A 19,323-nucleotide genomic window follows, 5' to 3' on the forward strand; every position below is an offset into this window, starting at 1 on the left:
TTTAGTTCAAGTTAGCAACTAGTTAGACTGGAAGCTTCAGTTTTTGTGTGTCAGAGAATCACAGAATCATTTAGGTTGATAAAGACCTCTAAGATTATAGAGTCCAAGCGGTATCCCTGCTCTGCCAAGTCCACCACTAAACCATGTCCCCAAGTGCCACTTGTGTTTTGAACACTTCAAGGGATGGTAATACCAGCACTTCTCTGGACAGCTAGTCCAATGCCTGACCACCCTTTTAGTGAAGAAGTTTTTCCTAATATCCAGTCCACACCTCCCCTGGCAAAACTTTAAACCATTTCCTCTCATCCTGTCACTTCTTACCTGGAAGAGGCTGACTGACCCTCACCTGGCAGCAACCTCCTTTCAGGTAGTTGTAAAGAGAGCTAAGGTTCCCCTCTCGGCCTGCTATGTTCTAGGCTAGTACTGCCTTTTTTTTTTTGCCCTTTTTCCCCCCTCGTTGATGTTGGTTATAATGTCCTCATGTCAGCCAGTAGCTGAGGTCGTTGGTCAGTGCAGGCGGGGTGTCTGGGCGCGTGCTGACCGTGTGTTGTGTGCTGCAGATCCGCTCGAGGGCACGCTGGTGCTGCTGCCGGCCGAGGCGCAGCGGCGCCTGGTGCAGCTCGTGTACTTCCTGCCCTGCCTGCCCGCCAGCCTGCTCGCCTGCCTCAGCCGCTGCTGCATCATGGGCAGGATGTCCTCCGACCTCGCCGCCACCCTCATCGGCATCCTGCACATGAGGTACCGCGCTCTGCGCCTGGCTCTGGCCAAGAGCAGCCTGTGTGTGAATGTTCAGTCATAAAGTGTGAACTTTGTGATCAGTTTGCACACAGAAAATCAATATGACGTGCTGGCACTGATGGTGTGAGGCAAGTTAATGCTTGAGTCAAACTTTACTCCTAGCCTTTTGCTTTGACTCTGTCTTTACAATGCCTGATTTTCTCCAATACGTAAGAAAATCACACAATTGTTTAGGTTTGAAAAGAACTTTAAGACCGAGTCCAGGTGTTAATCCAGCACTGCCAAGTCTGCCTCTAAACCATATTGTTAAGTGCCATATTCATCTATCCCTATTATTTTATTGTCTTTGTATATATTAATGAAGTCTACCAAGAATTTTCATCTCTAAATACAAACATCGGTGCTTTTAATACTGAGTCCTTTCAGTAAGGATGCAAAGCAGCATTAGCTTATCTCTTACAAAACCTGTAAGGCTGCATAGTATTGAGCACCTTCTACCCAGAATGTCATCACCAGTGGTCTTTGTCCTGTCACTAATTGCAGCTTTTCCTTGTAAATGCTTCAGCCTGACACAGCTGATTGTGAAAAACAACCAACCAGTTTGTTTCTCATGTTCTGCTTTCTTTCACCTCACTTTTTGTCCAATTACCACACCTAAATAGCCAAATTACAGTTGCTAGGCAAGTGCCTTGTTTGAAATTACTCATGCTCTTGGTTTTTTTCTGTCCTGGCTTGAAAGAAGGTAGGTTTGCCTGTGAAGTCAGGGAGAGAGGCTGCTTTTCCAGTGAAGTGAGTGGAGGGCTTGCTGAGATTTCACAAGGCTGTTTTGCTTTGCTGCTTCTGGGAAAAATATGTTTTTCTCCATTGGTCAATATTGTGGAACCTTGAATAAACAAGCAGGAATTAAGCTTATATGAATTATGCTTAAGGTGATTCTTGATGCTTTTAGGACCTGGAATGTTTTTAATCAAAATGTAACACAACACAATGTACTGCCAAATACAGACCTGTTTGTATTAGCTGTGTAATGTGTGAGTAAGGTGACTAACATAAGAAACGATAGTGGTGAGATTTATATCCTATATATAATGCATTACTGCTGTAAAAGTGAAATTCTGTCTAGTTTTGGGAAGATGGACATCAGATTTTACTTTTAATAATGAAAAATTGTCTGTCATATACTGGAAACTCAGTGGCAAAGTATAACCAGTTCGGAGACAGTCATTGTAAGAACTAAGGTCAGTAATAAGCACTCAGGTGCTTATTTTGTTGTAAGATTTTAGTGGATCTTCAATGTGGGAGATTTTTGTAGTAATGGAGTGCCTGTTATCTAAAAATTGCTGTGAAGCTGTAGGTGGGTTGTGGGCATTTAACCCTTTTGGCAGAAGACGCAAGTGGCAGACAGAGGGTAGTGTTCTTACCAAATTTTGTAGGTTACCTTCTGAAAACGGAGCAGGAGGAGTAAATTCTTAGTTTTCAGAAGTGCAAAGGAAATATTTTGATTTTAATCTATGGCATTTGGAACATGTTTTAAACTTAAGTTGGATTCAAAGATTGTAGGTAATCAACCCAAGAAGTCCATCTGAAATAGCTAAACGAAAGAAAAATGTACTGATGTACTTACAGTGGTGCATTTTCTTGTATTGAAAATCCCAGTCAGTCCTTTCTGGAAGCCTGCAAGTTTTGATGAAACTTGAAAAAAATATGATTGCTCTTGACTTAGGATTGCTTTTATTTGATAAGGTTCTTACTTCGTTGAGAGGGATTAATATTAAGGACAGGAAGTTGATTAGTTTTCTTTAGAAGCACATCTGAAAATAATACAAGTTCTTGGAAAGATTAAAATGACACTTTTGTAGACAAAGTGAATGCAAGGCATTGAAAATGCATTCTTACCTATAATATCCAAGTTAAAAACCTGTACAGGTTTTAACGTTTAAAAGTTTATAGATTACACCATTTTTAGCTTTGGCTTAGATGAAATGTATTTTGGGGAAGACTCCTTTTTTTTTCTTGGTTCTTTTTTTTTTTTTTTTTCAGTCATCATGACTGTAAACATTTTATCCTAAATGACTCATCTAGGGTACCTTAAAGACTTAGAGAAGCAAGAGGATAGAAATGTTTGTGGCTTGAGGGGAGTGTCCAAAAAAAAGTTGCTTTGGCTAAGCATGCAAAAATAGGGAGTAAGTAATAGTAAATATTAACTTTTCAAGAGTAGGAGTCTAATACTTCTTTTTCATTGGGAAATAAGTGGTACAGTCTAGAAAACAGTAGTAGGTTTTCTAGATATGAACCGTAGCTGGGCTTTATGAGCTTCATAACCTGTTACTGCACATAGGATAAATGAACGAATTTCCTGTCTTTGATCAGAAAGGCCAAGCTGAACTATTGTATCCAATTTTGTGGCTTGTTTTTAGATAATGACATGGACAAACTGGAGTGGGTCTCAAGAAGAGGGAAGAATGAACGTCTGTAAATTGTAATAATGGGGAATGACTGATGAGGCTGGGAAGAAGTCGCAGTCAGTTGTGTAAAAGGCTGTTGAAGAGTGCAGTTTTAGCAGGATTAAAAATACAGATCTTAAATGTCAAGAGAATGTTTGATTTGAGTGCTAGCAACATTTTATGAAAGCAGAGATGCATACTGGAATAGGCTGTGTAGCAAGGGGATACAAATATACTTCACTGGAAATAACTTAGTATCAGGCAATCAGTTTGGACATGGATGGCAGAGGGCAAAGCCTTGAAGAAGTAGAGGGACTGGCTAACTCCTGGTCATCATTTACAGCTCTTGTGGTGCTCAGAGTTAAACTTCCAAGTTTGTCAAATAAATGGTGCTATAAAAAAAACGTACATAATGCCACGTTTCTGTGCCACAGCTTGGTTCGTGGAACATTTTCTGTACCTTTAGATTATTACTTGCATGGAGAAACTGTCCCATTCATCAGGAGCTGTCATTTATGAGTACCCCGGTGCTGTCAGTAGATGGCGCTGTTTCTCTTCTTGTACATTCCCGTTCTCTGTGCTGAGGGGAGATTGAGATTCTCCCTAAATTTCTCTTCTCCTATGGAATCTGCTTGTCCGTCAGGCTTTAAATATATTGCGTTCAGGAGTGTCAGAGGGTTTGGTACTTGGTCTTAGTTCTTCAATAGCCTTTATTCCCGCACTGTTTTGACTGGCAGAGAATGGCTGTTTTAATTGCATCCAAGAGTGCGCGTATGGAGCCATGTGTATTTGTAAGGGAGCAGCTACATTAAGGTGGATTCACTGAGAGTACCTTTGGATGATAATAAAACTTGCAATTCCCTGAACAATCATTAGAAACTCAAGGAATTCGTAGGGTTTTTTGTGTGTGTGTGTAAACAATAAAACTTAATAGTGACTGTATCCGGATGGCTCAAAACACAGCCCTGTGATTGTATCAGGTGGCAACATTAAGTTATAATTGTGTGTTACCTTTCAGACTTTATTTATTAGAAAAGAATTTTGAAAATATTCAATAGTTTCACTTTTTATTTTTGCAATGGTGAACTGAATACCCAAGTGGTCTGTAGGAGACCACTAGGTGAGCGCTGTGTGCTGAGAATTAAGATGATGCTGACAATATTTCCATGTAGAATGGGAAGGTTTCTCATCCTGGGAGGTTGGTTACTGTCTTGGGGTAACTGACAGTTACTATACTGTTAAATTATTGGAATGGTTTCTGTAGTGATTTTGGTCTACATTCACTGAAGTTGGCTGAGGCCAAGGACTGTTCTGAAAAAAAGCTGAAATGCAGCCACCCCGTTTTGGATGCTGATATGAACATGGCCAGACTTAGACTAATTGGTCATGATCTATCTCTGTTGCCAGTGAACAGACATTGCTGGTGTTGAGGTCACTGGGATGGCTACAGCTGATGAGTTTCAGGTGAAACTGAGGATTAGAAGGTGTTGTAGTGGCTTAATTTCCCTGCTCTTCTCCTCAAATGCCTGCCTTGTGCCTACTGTATGGGATCTGAGATCTAAGTAGCTTCAATAAATCCAGGCAGGTGATGGAAGTGTGCCAGGGTTTGGGGGTATAAGTCATACAGAAACAGGCGAGGAAAGGTGTGGAGTGACATAAATGAACAGTCTCTCACTTCTGCCTGAGAAATAAGAGAGAGCAACTTCTTGACAGGAGATGAGTTCTCCGAGTTGGCCTCTGATTTAAGCCTCTGATGAGCTTATATTTATGGAGAAAAATTGAAGGGTCTGGCTAGTATTTTAGAAAGTATTTTGCATCAAATCTACTGGATGGATTTTTTTGTGATCTTTAGGTGGTACCACTTTGATATATTGAGATAGACAGTTCATCTTGGTGCAGTGTGCCACATTTCCAGAAGAATTAACTTCAGTGTTTATTTTTCGTTCATGATTTATTGGAATAACTGTTAAATAATCAAATAGTAGTTCTCTGCTAGTTAGGGGTGAATGGTTTAAGTGTTGGTTTGGAGTATATAATATATGACATGAGTAGATCTTTGGCTTGAAGTTCCAGTCTTAGGTTTGCCTTGACAGTGGAGTTCTGGTAATCCCTTGAGGCCGTGGATATGGACAGGTAGACAGTTCTCTCCAGGAAGTGAAGAAATATATAAATCATTGATGGTCTCATAGGGGCTAAGGTAATAAACTTTAGCAGTATTGGAGGTAAAGCTGGAAAAATTTTTGGTGTAATCTCCCTATGCCTACTTTCTGCATTAATAGGGCAGAAGGGCTGCTTCAGACTAGTTTTAAAGGACTAGTGAGACATACGCTTATTTTTTGAGCACTTTTTGGAAGACTGACTTTGAAGCAAATATTTTTGTCAAATATGGAAATGTATTAAATGTTGTAAATGTACCTTCTTGTATAAGGTAGATTACTTTGTTTGCCTGACAGAGTGGAGGTCTGCTGTTCACATACCAAGCTAAGTACTGTTACAGTTGCAGAGAAACCCATTTGCCAGGCTCAGTGTTTTTGGCTGCCACTCAGTGACTTTGTGGTGATTGGGGGTCAGATACTCTTGCAAACAGATTTCTCTTTTTTTCCTTCATTTTGTATATGGTGCTATGTTTAAGATTAGTAATATATAATCTGAGTATTTACTGTTATGTATTCTATTATGTGAATTGTGGATTAAGAAATGCAGATTATATAAATTAGGAAGTTAGATTGCTGACTTTATGGGAAAATTTTGCTGTCTCCTCTCATTCCTTGAAGTGCAAATAAGGAAACTAAAATGCGATTTATTTATGTGCCTTATTTATGCATAATAGTTATGGTTGTTTTAGAACTTTTTATCCATTGGAACAGTGTGTCTGGAAATTATTTCACTGTAATAGAGAGTTGGACAGATAATATTTCACTGTCTAGATAAAAAACAATGGGAGTTAATTTATGGCAATTCTCTCTTGAAGTAGAGTGTCCATAAATGTGATCTCCAATGGCTTCAAACAGCCATTTCTTGTTCTTGTGGGACTCCTTCCCTGCTGGGGTCTTGCCAAGAGTTGTTTCTGTTGTTGTAGAAAAGGAGAAGGGTGAGGACCATATAAATAAAAGCTGAGTGCTCTCTGGCATAAATTGTGTGGGAGTTGCAAGTTTTCACAGGTTTGAGATAACCCTGGGGGTAACTTGCATTCTGCTTGATGTAACTGTAAATGGACTCTCCTCTTAAGAGGTAGGGCCTTTAAAATATTCTGCTGCTTTCCAGACAATAATGGGGGAGCTCAGCTGGCATCTCATCAAGCATCCAGGCATGCCTGTTGGTTCCTGCTAGCCTCTGGAATCTGGTGCTTAGAAAGAGCTGAGGTGGATGTTATAACATTTGTTTGCTATAAGGTGTAAAATTCTGTGTCATCAAATATATTCCTGAGAGATGTTTTAGAATTATAATAGAGTTCTTTATAGATACTTCCTTTGTAATTAAATGCTACTTTTTCTTTATTTAGCCATCCTAGTTATTTTATCTGCAACCTTTGCCAGTACAGCATGAGAAGGCACAATGAGAATGCAAAGTGTAGCTAACGAAGACCCTCTATACTACTTGATAAAAGAATTATTGAATGCATAATTGTAGTCAAGAAAAAGAAAAATAGCACATTCCCCCAAAGTGTTTGCAGCCTGGAGAGAACTTGGAGAGGATATTACAACCCGTTATTGTGGTTAGCAGTACTGATAGAGCAACTGAATACAGTAAGTCTCATGCAAATAAAGTGTAGAAAATATACCAGAACAGTATATTTATTTTAAAAAGACATCAGCAAAATGAAAGTTTTGCTAAAATGAGCTAAATTCATATTAAATGAATAACACAAAAAAGAGGAAACTCTCAATTCATTACAAATGGTATGTAATGGAAAGGCAGCTCAGAACATCTTGGAGACTAAGTCAAAAATCATACATGTATAGAGAGGTATAGTAGTTATGAATGGGTTGCTAGGAAAAATGCAACAATAGGTCTGTGTTCACTGAAGTGCCTTTTCTGGCTGTATTTTTACACCCCTCAATTTAGAAACAAAAAATAAAGGGAGAAAGTAACAGAAGTGCTTAACGCACTATTGAATAAGCTAACATTAAACTAAACATTAGAATGTGCTTTCAGAATGCTGGCTTTTCCCTGTTGGGGTACCACTGAGGATGAAGGGTAAAAAAATGATCTGTTTTCCTTGCTGCAAGATGAGAAAGGATCTGTAGTTCTTGAGAATCAAACCCTGGGGTGGGTTACAGTGCATTCCTTCATCCACATCTGGTCAACAAATTTCCTTTTTTTTGCTCACTGTTTTGTAAATGTCTAGGACTTGAAAGAGTGAGAAGTCCAAGCTTGTGTTTAAGGACACAGCCCCTAAATTTTTCCCCAGGTCAGTTGTAGTATGATGTTCCTAATCAAAGGGAAAAGAATTGTGTTGCTGCACTGCAATTGCCGCCGTCCAGTAAATGCCGTTTGCTCGTTAGTGAATGTTTCTTCTGATTTGTGCTCTCATTTATAATGTGAAAGCAGTGCTTTTTTTCAGACAACCTCTGCAGCTCTGGAGCAAATGAGCAGCTGACAGGCTTACTTTTAACAATGCATAGCTTAAATTGTTGTTTTCTTAAAATAGGCTTCATATTTTTCCTCAAATCCCTGGTAATTCCTTTCAGATGTTTGTTGTCTTTTGCCACGTTTTCAGATGGAAAGACTTGATCCTTCAAAAGACATAATGAAAGTTAAAACAAAAAACTCACACTAACAAACCAATGCCTACACCTGTTGGAGGAAAAGGAGGATAAAAACCCCTCACTTGCTCTTGGAGCTTACATTCAGGCCCTGTGCTACCTGGAACTAAGTTGGTCCAAATCATGAGATGGGTATATGGTTGGAGAAGTATTCCAAGATTCAAATTTTGGGGTTTTTTTGAGTTTTTTTTTAGCAATTTCAACATCATTTTGTCACAGTCATGGTTTCCTGTCTTTTTCAGAATTGATATGAAAACTGAGAGTGCTGATCCTCATTAGCAATGGAACTCAGAACTGATTTGATTAAGTTGATGCAGGACATGAGTTTATACTTTATTGCAATTGAATTTCAATCTGACAGAAATTATTTTTCATTGAAGCTGAACAGGAATAAACTGTGCCAAAGCTCAGATAAATATTGGCACAGGGCTTTTTAATGTTTTAAAAGAACATGTTTTACCAAAGTGCAAGTACACGCCTACACTGGGAGAAAATGTTGTAGATTTTTCTTCATAGAGGTGCAACAGTTGTGGTGTGGTACTTGCATGTGATTTTGCTCCTTTCAGTGTGTTATGTTGCTTATACACACACAGTTCCTGACAATGACAGAGTGTTTGGGATGTATTGTAACATACCTTCCATGCTTATAGGTAGTTCCATAAGTGATCCATTACCTCGTATTTGACAGGTGTTTTTACATGTAAGCATGATTTTAAATGGCAGTCAGACAATGCAGCCATCATTACACAGCTGGCTGGCTCTAAGACATGAAGAGTTCATAACAGTCCTGTGAGAAGGCTGGCTAGAAGAAACACCTGTACAGTGTTGTCCCAACATGATTTTATCAGCAGAGCAGTGTTTCTGGGCTCAGACAGTGACCCCCGGGCAGTGTGCTGAAGGATTTGAGTGGGTCTTCTAGAAATAAGGGAAGGATGCTGCAGTGTCTGTGTGGAAGTCTCCCACTTCTGATGCCTACTGATCAGTAGCTGGACAGCTCTGTGTTGATAGATAAACTCTGGGCTGATGTTAAACTTGCTGTGTTGAGAGATCATAGGTAGCACAGGTCATAAAAATAGGAAGTCAAAAGAAGCAAGGAAGCCTTTTCTCTACACCTCTCTGTGTATCAGTAAAGGTTTTTTTTCTCAATACAATGTCTAGTTGATTACAGTGGAAGATTTGCAAATGGTAAAGGGGTGCTGTCCTACGTATCTGTGGCCCTGGATTGTGAAAGAAAACTCAGCCCTGTTTCATGCAGTGGAAACAATTCCTTATGCTCCTTGGTAGCAGTGTGATTATTTTGGCTATTGTGGAAGAACCACTTTGCTTCTCATGTTTCCAAGGCCTTAACTGAACTCTTGGCTACGCCAAAAGAGCTGCTCAGCTGTATCCTGATGAGCTGCAGAACAACTGAATGTGGGAGGTGCTGGTGTGTCATCTTCACTGTTAGGTAGATAAAGTGACCGAATTGCTTTGGAAGGAGACAAAAAAAAGACAGGGTAGCCTTGATTAGCTTACACTTCTAAGTACTTTCGTATACTAAATAATGCGAGTGCTTGTGGACATTTGTCATCTCTCTTTCTGGGTTGTTCCTCAGTAGTCACTGTGGCCCAGGGAACATGAACCTCCAGTGATGTCTGTCTTCTGCCGTATGAGCTGATCAGTTCTACCCCACCATCTCCTGCCTTTAAACCAATTATCTCTTGATGTAAGGACCTTTGTTCCTACCCTGGGGTTGCTTAGATTTCTAGAATGTTTTTTCCTCAGTATTATAGGGTCTTCCATATTCATGTGCAGCTACCATTAACAAGATTTCTAAGAGATGCATAGTGCAAAAATTGTTCTTCCAGAAACCATTCTGTCTGTTCCCCAGCATGACACAGGTGTTCACATGTCAGCTCATTTCATCCATTGTTACAGCGTGTATTAATTTGCCTAGTGCAGGCACTGATGTTACAGACCTTAGTTATATGGAACCTATTTTTAAAAATAAAGCACAACAACCAGTTCAAAAAAAAAACCAAACAAACAAAAAAAACCACCAAAAAAACCAACTTAAAACCCCCCAAAAATATCACGGCTTTTGTCACTCCATACTCTTGCAGGTGTCAGGGAAGTTCTCAGATATCAGGTTGCTCACAGCTGCTAGTTCAGTTCATCCTTGCTTTGCCATGGAGTTCTTTTGCAAGGTGAATGCCATCTCATCCTGGCGATTCCCTTCTGGTTTGTTGAGTTTCATAATATTTTGTTCAGCTGAAGTTTCAACAGGTTATCTTGAGGAGAACCAGCACAGTTTCTTTGGTGATCAGAAATGGGTAGAGTCCCTGTAGCTGCTGTCCTATGGCAATCAAGCAGGCTAAGGCTATTCTTGTGCAGTGATTGTCTGCTGGGTGTACAGAATCTCAAGAAGTTTTCTGCTCCTGATGTGTTTGAAGGACAATTTAATAATAAATTATTAATAGTATCTTGGTGGTTAAAGCACTTGCTGAGGTTGTGGAAAGTCTGTGTTCACTGTCTTCATCTGAAGGGGAGATTGATTTCCTATTTCCTAGCACAGTGACTTAGTCATTGAACTATTTTGAGGATGTGTACTTAATAATTTTATTAAATTTTATTAAATTTTCACAGAGTTGAGGCCTAGAATGCAGTTAGGTTTTTCTTCAGGAAATGAGTGAATCAGCTACTGACTGTGCCTATGACTGTTTAAATGTTCTGTGCAGAACAGAAGTATCAGTGAAAGAAATAGAGGGGAAACTCCTTTTACAATGATTTTTTAACCCAGAATTAAAAAAACAGTTGTGGGAGGCATTGTTTCAAATCTGTAATCAGTGGCTGATAAAATCAGTTTAAAATAGAATCACTTACTACAGTACAAGTTTTATATCTCAGGCTGTCGTCTTGCCAATATTCAAATAATTCTGTAAAGCTTCAGGAATGCTCTGCACTAGATATTCCTAATTATGAAGTATTGGATTTTATTTTCCTTGAACAGAAAACAGAAGCCCTTAACATTGCACTTCTTGAATGTTACAACCCTCACATTTATGAGCAGAAGGGTGATAGTTACTAATGCCTCAGAAGAACTGTGAATCTTTCATTTGCTTTATCATGTTTTGCTTTAAAAATATGTGGAGACTGAATTCGGGGTTGAAATTAGTCACACTTTTTTTCAATTTTATTGCTAAAAAAAAAATAGAATCAAAACCCAAGTCAAATCCAAATTCTAAGGAAAACTTGCTTAGCAAGTGCTAGACAGGTGCATTGCTGTCTGAGCTGGAGTTTGAACAGTGTGTTTTACAGGAGGACAAGGGGGAGGATAATTTCTAAAATTACTGCAGCAAGGTTCATCAGAGTTCTTCTACTAGAGACCTCTAAATTACCCAAAGACTACTTATGACTGTATAAGCCAAAATCAGCACCTTAAACCTGAACCATAAATCAATTGCTAGCTAGTTGAGGTCAGGAGGCACAGAGATAGTAGTCTGCAGTTGAGAAATAACTGCTTGTGCACAAACTGCAGTTGTTTTATTTTGCAGCTGTGTGATACAGCCAGCCTGAAAATAACAACAGCATGAACTAAAGTAGTGAAATCCGTCTGGAGTTAAAAGAAAAGTTTGTAGCAAGTGATAAAAGGAATGCAGTGCATACTTGCTTTGACTGAAAAATATTTGCTATGCTAGTGACAAGGGAAGCAGTAATTTTTAAGTTAATTAGATTCATCTTTTCTTTTAATACCATTTGGTGTACAGAGCAGGTTACCTAAAGGTGCAATTCTAAATCTCAGAAGAGAGGTTCTCACAGAGAGTGTGTGACCTTATGGAAATTACAACATGTAATTCCTCATAGCTAATGTGGGTTTGGACTATTTGACTGGAGAGGTCTCACTCATACGCAGTTTGATAACAGGTTCCCATTGTCAGTAATAATTTATTCAAAAAAGAGAAGTTATAATGTGCTTATTACCTGTCTTCCACATATAAAGCAGATAATTTTTTTAGTCAGATGTCTGACATGTAATTTACAAGCATCTTGAAAACGCATTTTAAAAGTGCACACAGTCCCTAATTATTCATGGTAGTCTTAATATATTAAGCAAAGATTTTAAAAATAATTAGTGATGTAGTACATCAACATCTGTTCTAGAATTGAATCTCTCTTGTTCTGTGTTGTTTATCTTATTTTTTATTTGCTTTAATGTGAACTTCAAAATTGAGCAGCTTTAACAAGCATCTACATTATAGGCACTTGGGTTCTAAGGTAATTGAGGTGATGACAGCTGGTTAAACTTGTATTTAAACAAACTTCTGTGCTGTAATGCTGCTCTGCTTGTGTTTGTGTTGTTAGAAAGACATTGGTTTTGGTTGTAATTTATTGTATCTGTGAGATTCTCATGTGGCCTTTTAATTACATGATTTCATGTTATTTTTCCATCCTCCATTCTGTATGGAGCACCTCATGAGCACTGAAGGAGCATTTACCTAGTGTTACGTTTTGGCCCTCTTTCAGTAGGAGGCTCCATGTTTTCTCTATTATGTCCCACTTGGAAAACAAAGGGATTCCCTCCCCCTGCCCCCACCCGTGGAAGTTTTTTGTTGTGCTCAAGTAATTTTCACAGCTGCAGGAGATGGGAAGATGGTATTTTTCCAAGTTTAAAGATGTGGAATTGAGGCAAGGAAAAGGTGTAGACAGAAGTACACAGAAGTACCGGATGAGTTTAGGAATTCAGTATGAAACATTTGGGCTCCAATTTTTTTAGAATACTTTGCATCTTCTATCTTTAAAGCAAAAAATTGACCTCAAATTCACTGTAAGTTCAAATGGAGAAGTAGAGATCAGATGAGTCTGTGTTCTGCTCTTAGAAATACTTGAAGCTGTACCTCTCCACAGCTGTCAGTGGTGTTTTAGTCTGCTAATCACTGTTGAGCTGTTGCAGGATAGGGATAACTAGCAGAAAAAAAGGGATGAGAGAAGCTTCCAGTGTGAATAATCTGAGCTTATTCTGTCCTAAAAGTAAAAAAAAAAAATTGATGATACTTGAAAAAATGTGTTACCACTGACTTCTGTCCTCCAATTTTATAAAGTATGTATCTCACATATCTTATAACTTACCTGAAATTGTGAGCTGGTACTTCTACTTTTTAAATTATGCTTCATACACTGCACACATTCTAGGTGATGAAATAAATAAGGCAGGTACAGGTCAGACTATGTTATCCTTCATGGTGTAATCCTGATTAATCCATTCATCTATGATTTGAATGAGACATAGATTTTTTTTTTTTCAGAGAAAATATGACATATAATATTATCATACTCTAAGGTTTATGCACAGAGAGGCCAAGCTGAAGATCAGAGGCAACCTTCTCTGTCACTTTCTAAATTTAATGCTAGATTATTTTTAACCTTAATGCTCTTTTAACATTGAGGCTTCTTCTGTGCATGTAATAGCTTTTGCTTTCTAACAAAGTAAACTGCAGCTGAATTTGGCAATCTTGATTTTGTGTGTGTGTGTGACTCAGTGTAGCTCTGCTTGTAGAGATGAATCTTATATTAAACCATTTAATAGCTCTGTCAAGGGTTTGTGCCTTGTGCAGCCTCCACGTTCCCAGGGCAGAACTGCCGGGGTTCTCTCTGCTTCCTCTTATGTCTGTATCAGTGGCCCTTAGCCTGGTGTTCTCTTAGGATGCTTAATGTGCTTGTCCTGTTTGTGAGTTTGTAGATGGGTGGGTCAACAAAACTGATGAAGTGTTTGATTTCCAGATGTTTAGCAATAAGCTTCAGAATTATTTCTCCTGTCCAGGGATCTCCTGAACCTATGGCGATTTGTGCTTCCTAGACTGCAGTGAATCTTTTTTGTTCAGTCTCTTCTGGAGGTTATGTAAAATTCTTGCATGCACTGGTCCTATTGTCAGGAATTCAAAGCATCTGCTAACTGTTGCATATGGAAATAGAATTTTTCCAAAATGGAAAAATATTTTTTTATTTGATTATTTTAAACCAGATTCTAACAAGATTTGTCATGCAAGTCCCTACTCCCTGAATTGGGGCTTATCACATGTTCTTTCTTTCTCTTTTCCTAGATTTATTTATTTTCACATTTGCCTAACTACCTTTGCAGCTTCTCATCTGTCGTTATCTCTCCCAACCTCTTGCATTCCCACCATTCTGCTCAGTGGTTGCATCACAGTTTGACTTTCTGTGTCTAGTAAGTCCTAAACTCTCTTGAATCTGTCTCCGTGCTCCTCAGTGCTTATTTAGGTAAAACAAGTGACCTTGAGTCAGACTCATGGTCCCTCTGCATCAGATTCAGGGAGATTCTTCTGCTGTGCTGAACAGGACACGGGTTTCACTCTCTCTTCTGGTGTATGGATCTGATTCCTGTGTGAATATCCACCTTATGTAGGGAAGTAGTGGCAAGAGCTCTTGCTGATTTAGTTGAGTATGTGTGAAGTCTCTTCCATGTGGTAATGAATGGGACTGGGACCTCCTTGGAAAGATGGAAAAAATTCGCCGTTCCCCTGGGAGAAGACAATTTGCCATGTCCAAGGGATTTGTCTCGGGAGAACTTGGAGGTCAAGTAGCAGCTTTAAGGCTGGAGAGAGATTGAGAGACTATGGGTTAAGAAAAGGAGGTAGTGAGCCAGGCCTCAGGGCAGGACCTGGCCTCCTTGGAACCAGAAGGAAGCGTGCAGAGCTGCCTGCACTGCAAAGTCACTATGTCACCTGAAATATGGCAAATCCGTACTGCCAGGCATTAAGAACTCAATATGAAGTGAGAACTTTATTTAATAAAGCCTTACTTCATGCTCTCTCAGCTAGCTATGATATTTTGCTCCCCTAGAATTAACTATCCTACCTGGTAGTCTGATGGAATCCTGATTTTTTCTTTAATTTAAAGACATTCTGAAATTCTGTGGTTTTTCTCCTTTCTTTTTGAATAACTCCAGACACGTGCATATTCTAGCTGTCATTTTTGTGGATGCTGAAATATTATGGATGGATTTTCGTGGGTGGCAAAATGTATATGCCTGGCACAAAGGTATTCCAAATTTGATATTTTTGCTCCCAAAGCATGGAGCTGTAAAAAAATCCTGCATAACAAGCTTTCCAGAATTTTGTTACCCATGAGTTAAGCCATTTTGGCTGTTGGCAGAGAGAAATTAGGGAAAAAAAATGATCTGAGGCAGATAGTTGGCTTGGAAAATTGCATTCAGAAGCTCTGAAATTTCACAAGTTTGTAAGAGTGGAAAGCAGCAATCTCTTACAGCAAAGATCCATAGTCTGTAGTGCCAGTGCCAAAAGCAGCATACACTGCAATTTGAATAATACGCATTTTTGCATAATGTGATGTGGGTCTGAGCTGCAGCCTTCTGAGGAAAGCATGTGTTCCCAGCTCCTGGCTTCCTCCTGGTTCAGCACTGGCACATGGACCAGACTCTGCCATTAAGTGGTCACTGGTGTCTGTTTGCTCTGAGTTTCCACAAGCACTGGCTTCTAATTTGAGGCACCAAAGTAGGCTGGTGCTCCCCTTGTTCCAGATTGCCCTTGAGAAGGGAAGTGTCAGACAGCTCTGATAACGGGTTTGCTCCTGTCTTGGTGTATTGCTCCTTTTTGTGTTCTTAATCTCCAACCAAGTTTTTAACTTAACTGTGTTTAATAGCTTCAGCAGTTCTGAAAGAGATGCTGAGACTGCTTTCACATGGGGTTTGTTGTTCATGTAAAGAGTTGTATTAAAAGTAGTGGATATAATTAAAAATATAGCCCGGCATTTGTAATATAATGACTTTCACCAAGTAAGGGAAATAAAATTAGTTTAATTTACTGTGTCATCACTGTACTAAAGATTATAGCAGTATTAATGAAAATCTCAGTAACTCAATCATCTTAACAACTTAAGCCCATGCTGGGGTACAAAGTTCAGTGTGGCTTGTCCTTAAAAGAGCCAGTTCTGGTTTTCGAGCTATTGAAAATGCTATTCTAACAACAGCAGTTAGAAACAGGAATGCTAAAACTGTAACAATTTAGGCATGCTAATTGTGATTCTATTGTGCAGGTAGGTTGTGAATTCTTAATTATATGGTTTTTAATAAACTGTCTGCTGTTGGTTTTGTGTAGATCATCCTTTGCAGGCTGGAAGTGCCAAGTGCAGGATAATTCAGTGAATGATGTGGACTATTTCAGCTTCTTGTTTTCAACCCTTATAGGTAATCCATATGAATGTAATAATTCAGAATTAACAAAATGAAATTTGTTTTGATAGTCAATTGCTGAATTTAATTTAGAATAAATGGTTTACTAAGTACTTCCTGAAAGTAATTCTAATCTTGTTACATATTTTTGATATGAGATACCTTTTATTCTCTGGATCTGATTTTTGGCACTCTCTTTTTACACTTTTCCATTTGGGCTGAATATTTGCATACTTTTTCTTCATTCTAGCAACTTTCCTAGGAAAGTATGAGGAAAACCTAAATTCAGCATATGACATAAGCAAGATTGTTTTTCCTAGCTTGAAGTAAATGTCTTTTATTGGCTCATAACAATGTAAATGAGTGCCTCTGGGATTTCCTGTGAACGTGCTTACGCTATTAAAAGCATTCCATCAGAATAAAGTAATCAAAGTACGTTAAAATGAACTGGCCAAGGTCAGCATGTGAGCAGAGCTACTTCTGCTACTCTATTCTTACTCAGCTATAAAAATAGTTGTATTCTGTGATGATGCAACTTTGGGAAGTTACAGTGGTTAAAATGGTGTAATATTGCTAAGAAATAACTTCCACTGACTTGTGCTGTGGTAAAAAATAGTGTGTGTTCTTCACCACCTTGGTTATTTATAATGTTCAACTACTTTGATTTCAAAAATTACCTTTTTGTTCCTAAAATGGTAAAAAGAATGCTGAACTGATTGCAGAGAAAATGAAAGCAAAGCCCAAATAACTCTTGTGGAGAAGTCATCCTGTTTTGCTAAAACATCTAATACCTGTCTAGAAATAATAAGCCAAATTATATTTTTTAACCCTGAGGTTACATTATTTATTACTGAGGTTACTGAGTTACTGTGAACACATGAAGTATTTTGCATTATACTCTTTTTTTTTTTAAAGATGCATATATTGAAAATAGCATAACACTGGCCTCTTAAACTTTTTTTAACACCACATTACGATATTATTGGGTTTCAAAAATATTTTTGTTTTCTATCAAAAGTCAAAATTTGTACTTTGATATACTTCGTTTATAATACCAAGCAAGAGCTTTTAAGAAAAAATTGTTATGTTGACATAATGTAAAAGACAGTGTTTGTCAGAGATGCTGTTAAAGTAGAACACGGTTTGGCTTGTTTTGTGATACTGTTGTACTGCTTCTTCTTCCCCAGGGTTTTCAAGAGAGGAGCTGACTAGTCTCCAGGGCATTAGAGGAAAACCACACATTAGCCAGACACAGCTTTCACCTATCCGTCTTTACCTAACTGATCTGGACCAGTTTTTACACCACTGGGCTGTGACAGAGGTAATACATCAACACTAATTCTGAATGACAGCATACAAACTCTGAGTGCTCTCCATCCCTTTCCCACAGACTCCTAAATCCTGTCGTGATTTGAGTTGAAAAAAGAACAAAAAATATAAAAGCTGTCGAACTGCCAACATTTTTCTACAGCCATCAGATCATATTTTGAAGGAAGCTGCTTTAAAAGTTGAATGTTCAGACACATAGTATGCAAAGCAATTCTCAAGGAAAAGATTGGTAGAAACCTTGGTGGAAATTCTTAAGCACTAATAATATTAGGACCAGCAATATGTTTTGGCTTTCAAAAACAAATTAATTGGGAAAATAATAATTATAAACAGTTTTCCTGGAGAGTAAGTGCCACTATTAATTAAAAAGCACTTGCATTAAATTAAATTTGAACTTGGAAGCAATATTCAGTTGGCCTTGGTCATTATTTAGAATAATTCCTGATTAGTCAACCAAAATATGCTAGGATTAGAAACTTCACTCTGAATTCAGTACTTAATATCATAAGAGCTGAAAGCTTAATTTTATTGTTGGTTCTAAAGGGATTTGAGCCACCAGATTTTATTCAAAACAGGTGCATTAGCTGTGTTTCTGCATCAACTCTTTTTACTGTTTAGCTCACCAGAAAACGCTTTAAGGGTGTGAAATCATGTTTTAATGACATGCCAGTTTAACAGTATTTATGAAATCATGGTCCTGAATTCAGAAAGAAGAGTGAAACAGGTTTTATATGTACGCTTTTCATTCAAGAAAGCAATATAGTAGATGTTTCCTACTTCACAGTGTTTAAGTGATAATGTACTGAAAGTGATGGTAGTCTGAGATACACACTGAATGTGTGCTGTTACATATTAGAAGGTATTTTAAGCAAGGCTGCTGCTTGGTACCATGACTGACACACATTTTTGGGTGTCCTGCCTTCAGTCATTTGGCTTGTGGAGCAGTTGAACTTCCTAATTTGTTTTGCATTGTCTCTTCTGGACAGTAATGAAGTGTTTTCTCACCAAAATATCTTTCTCCAGTATGGAAAGATCTGAATGCTCTCTTTCCATGTCCTATTCCTCTGTGAATGCACCAAAGTGATTGTTTCTTAGAGTTAGCCTAATCCCATACGGCATCTGAAGGATTTATGTACACCTTACCTGTTTCTAAAAATGTCACCTCTAATGTCTTCTCCTTCCTCTTATTACTTCTATTCCATGAATCTTTCACAGTCGGCAGTGAAATAGGACTACTTTCACACATTGAACAGTGAAGTAATTTGATTTATTTTTTGTGCCTTTGGTTCCTGGTTGCAAGTTTGAGTTTCTTCTGCCACAGTCTTCACTGTTGTGGTGCTATGAAGGAGAGTCAGTACTTTCAGAAACTTGAGACTCGCTTTTGTTGAAGTACCTTTTCTCAGGAAAGATACAAGGTGCTCTCCCAGGTTGTCAGAAGGGGATGATGGTCACTAAGCAAAGAGCTGGATATCCTTGGTTAGTAATGAAAGATGATTTGGACGACATGTGGAGCACTGCACTACTTCTGCACTTATGTTTCAGCCTGAAGTCTTTTCTGGAGACTACTTCATGAAAGAGAGAATAGGAGCAAAAACTCTGTGCACCAAAAATCTGTGTGAAGAAGGATGAGACCTTCTAGATGCACCTGATTTTGTAGGCTTTTAACCAAAGGGAGTTCTGAACTGTCACTTTTTCCCAGTGAGGGTGGTCAAACACTGGAATAAGTAGCCTGGGGACATTCTGGTTCCCATCTATGGATGTACTCAAAACCAGACTGGACACAATGTGGGGTGACCTGCCCCAGGTGACTCCACTTGAGTAGGAACATTGAATTAGAGGGACTTGAGGGTGTTCCTTCCAC

General features: G+C 38.6%; 1 protein-coding gene across 4 annotated transcripts in view; it reads left to right on the forward strand.

Annotated features, from left to right (window-relative positions):
* TEX10 (testis expressed 10) overlaps nucleotides 1–19,323 on the forward strand; it is a 55,713-nt gene that overhangs the window by 21,785 nt on the left and 14,605 nt on the right. For all 4 annotated transcript variants that reach the window (XM_082289147.1, XM_082289150.1, XM_082289148.1 and 1 more), the window contains 3 exons: nucleotides 561–738; nucleotides 16,060–16,148; nucleotides 17,321–17,454. In XM_082289147.1, the coding sequence (XP_082145273.1) occupies nucleotides 561–738; nucleotides 16,060–16,148; nucleotides 17,321–17,454 (401 nt within the window). The remainder of the gene's footprint in view (nucleotides 1–560; nucleotides 739–16,059; nucleotides 16,149–17,320; nucleotides 17,455–19,323) is intronic.

This window comes from Coloeus monedula, assembly GCF_965178545.1.
Source record: "Coloeus monedula genome assembly, chromosome: 1".
Lineage (NCBI taxonomy): Eukaryota > Metazoa > Chordata > Aves > Passeriformes > Corvidae > Coloeus > Coloeus monedula.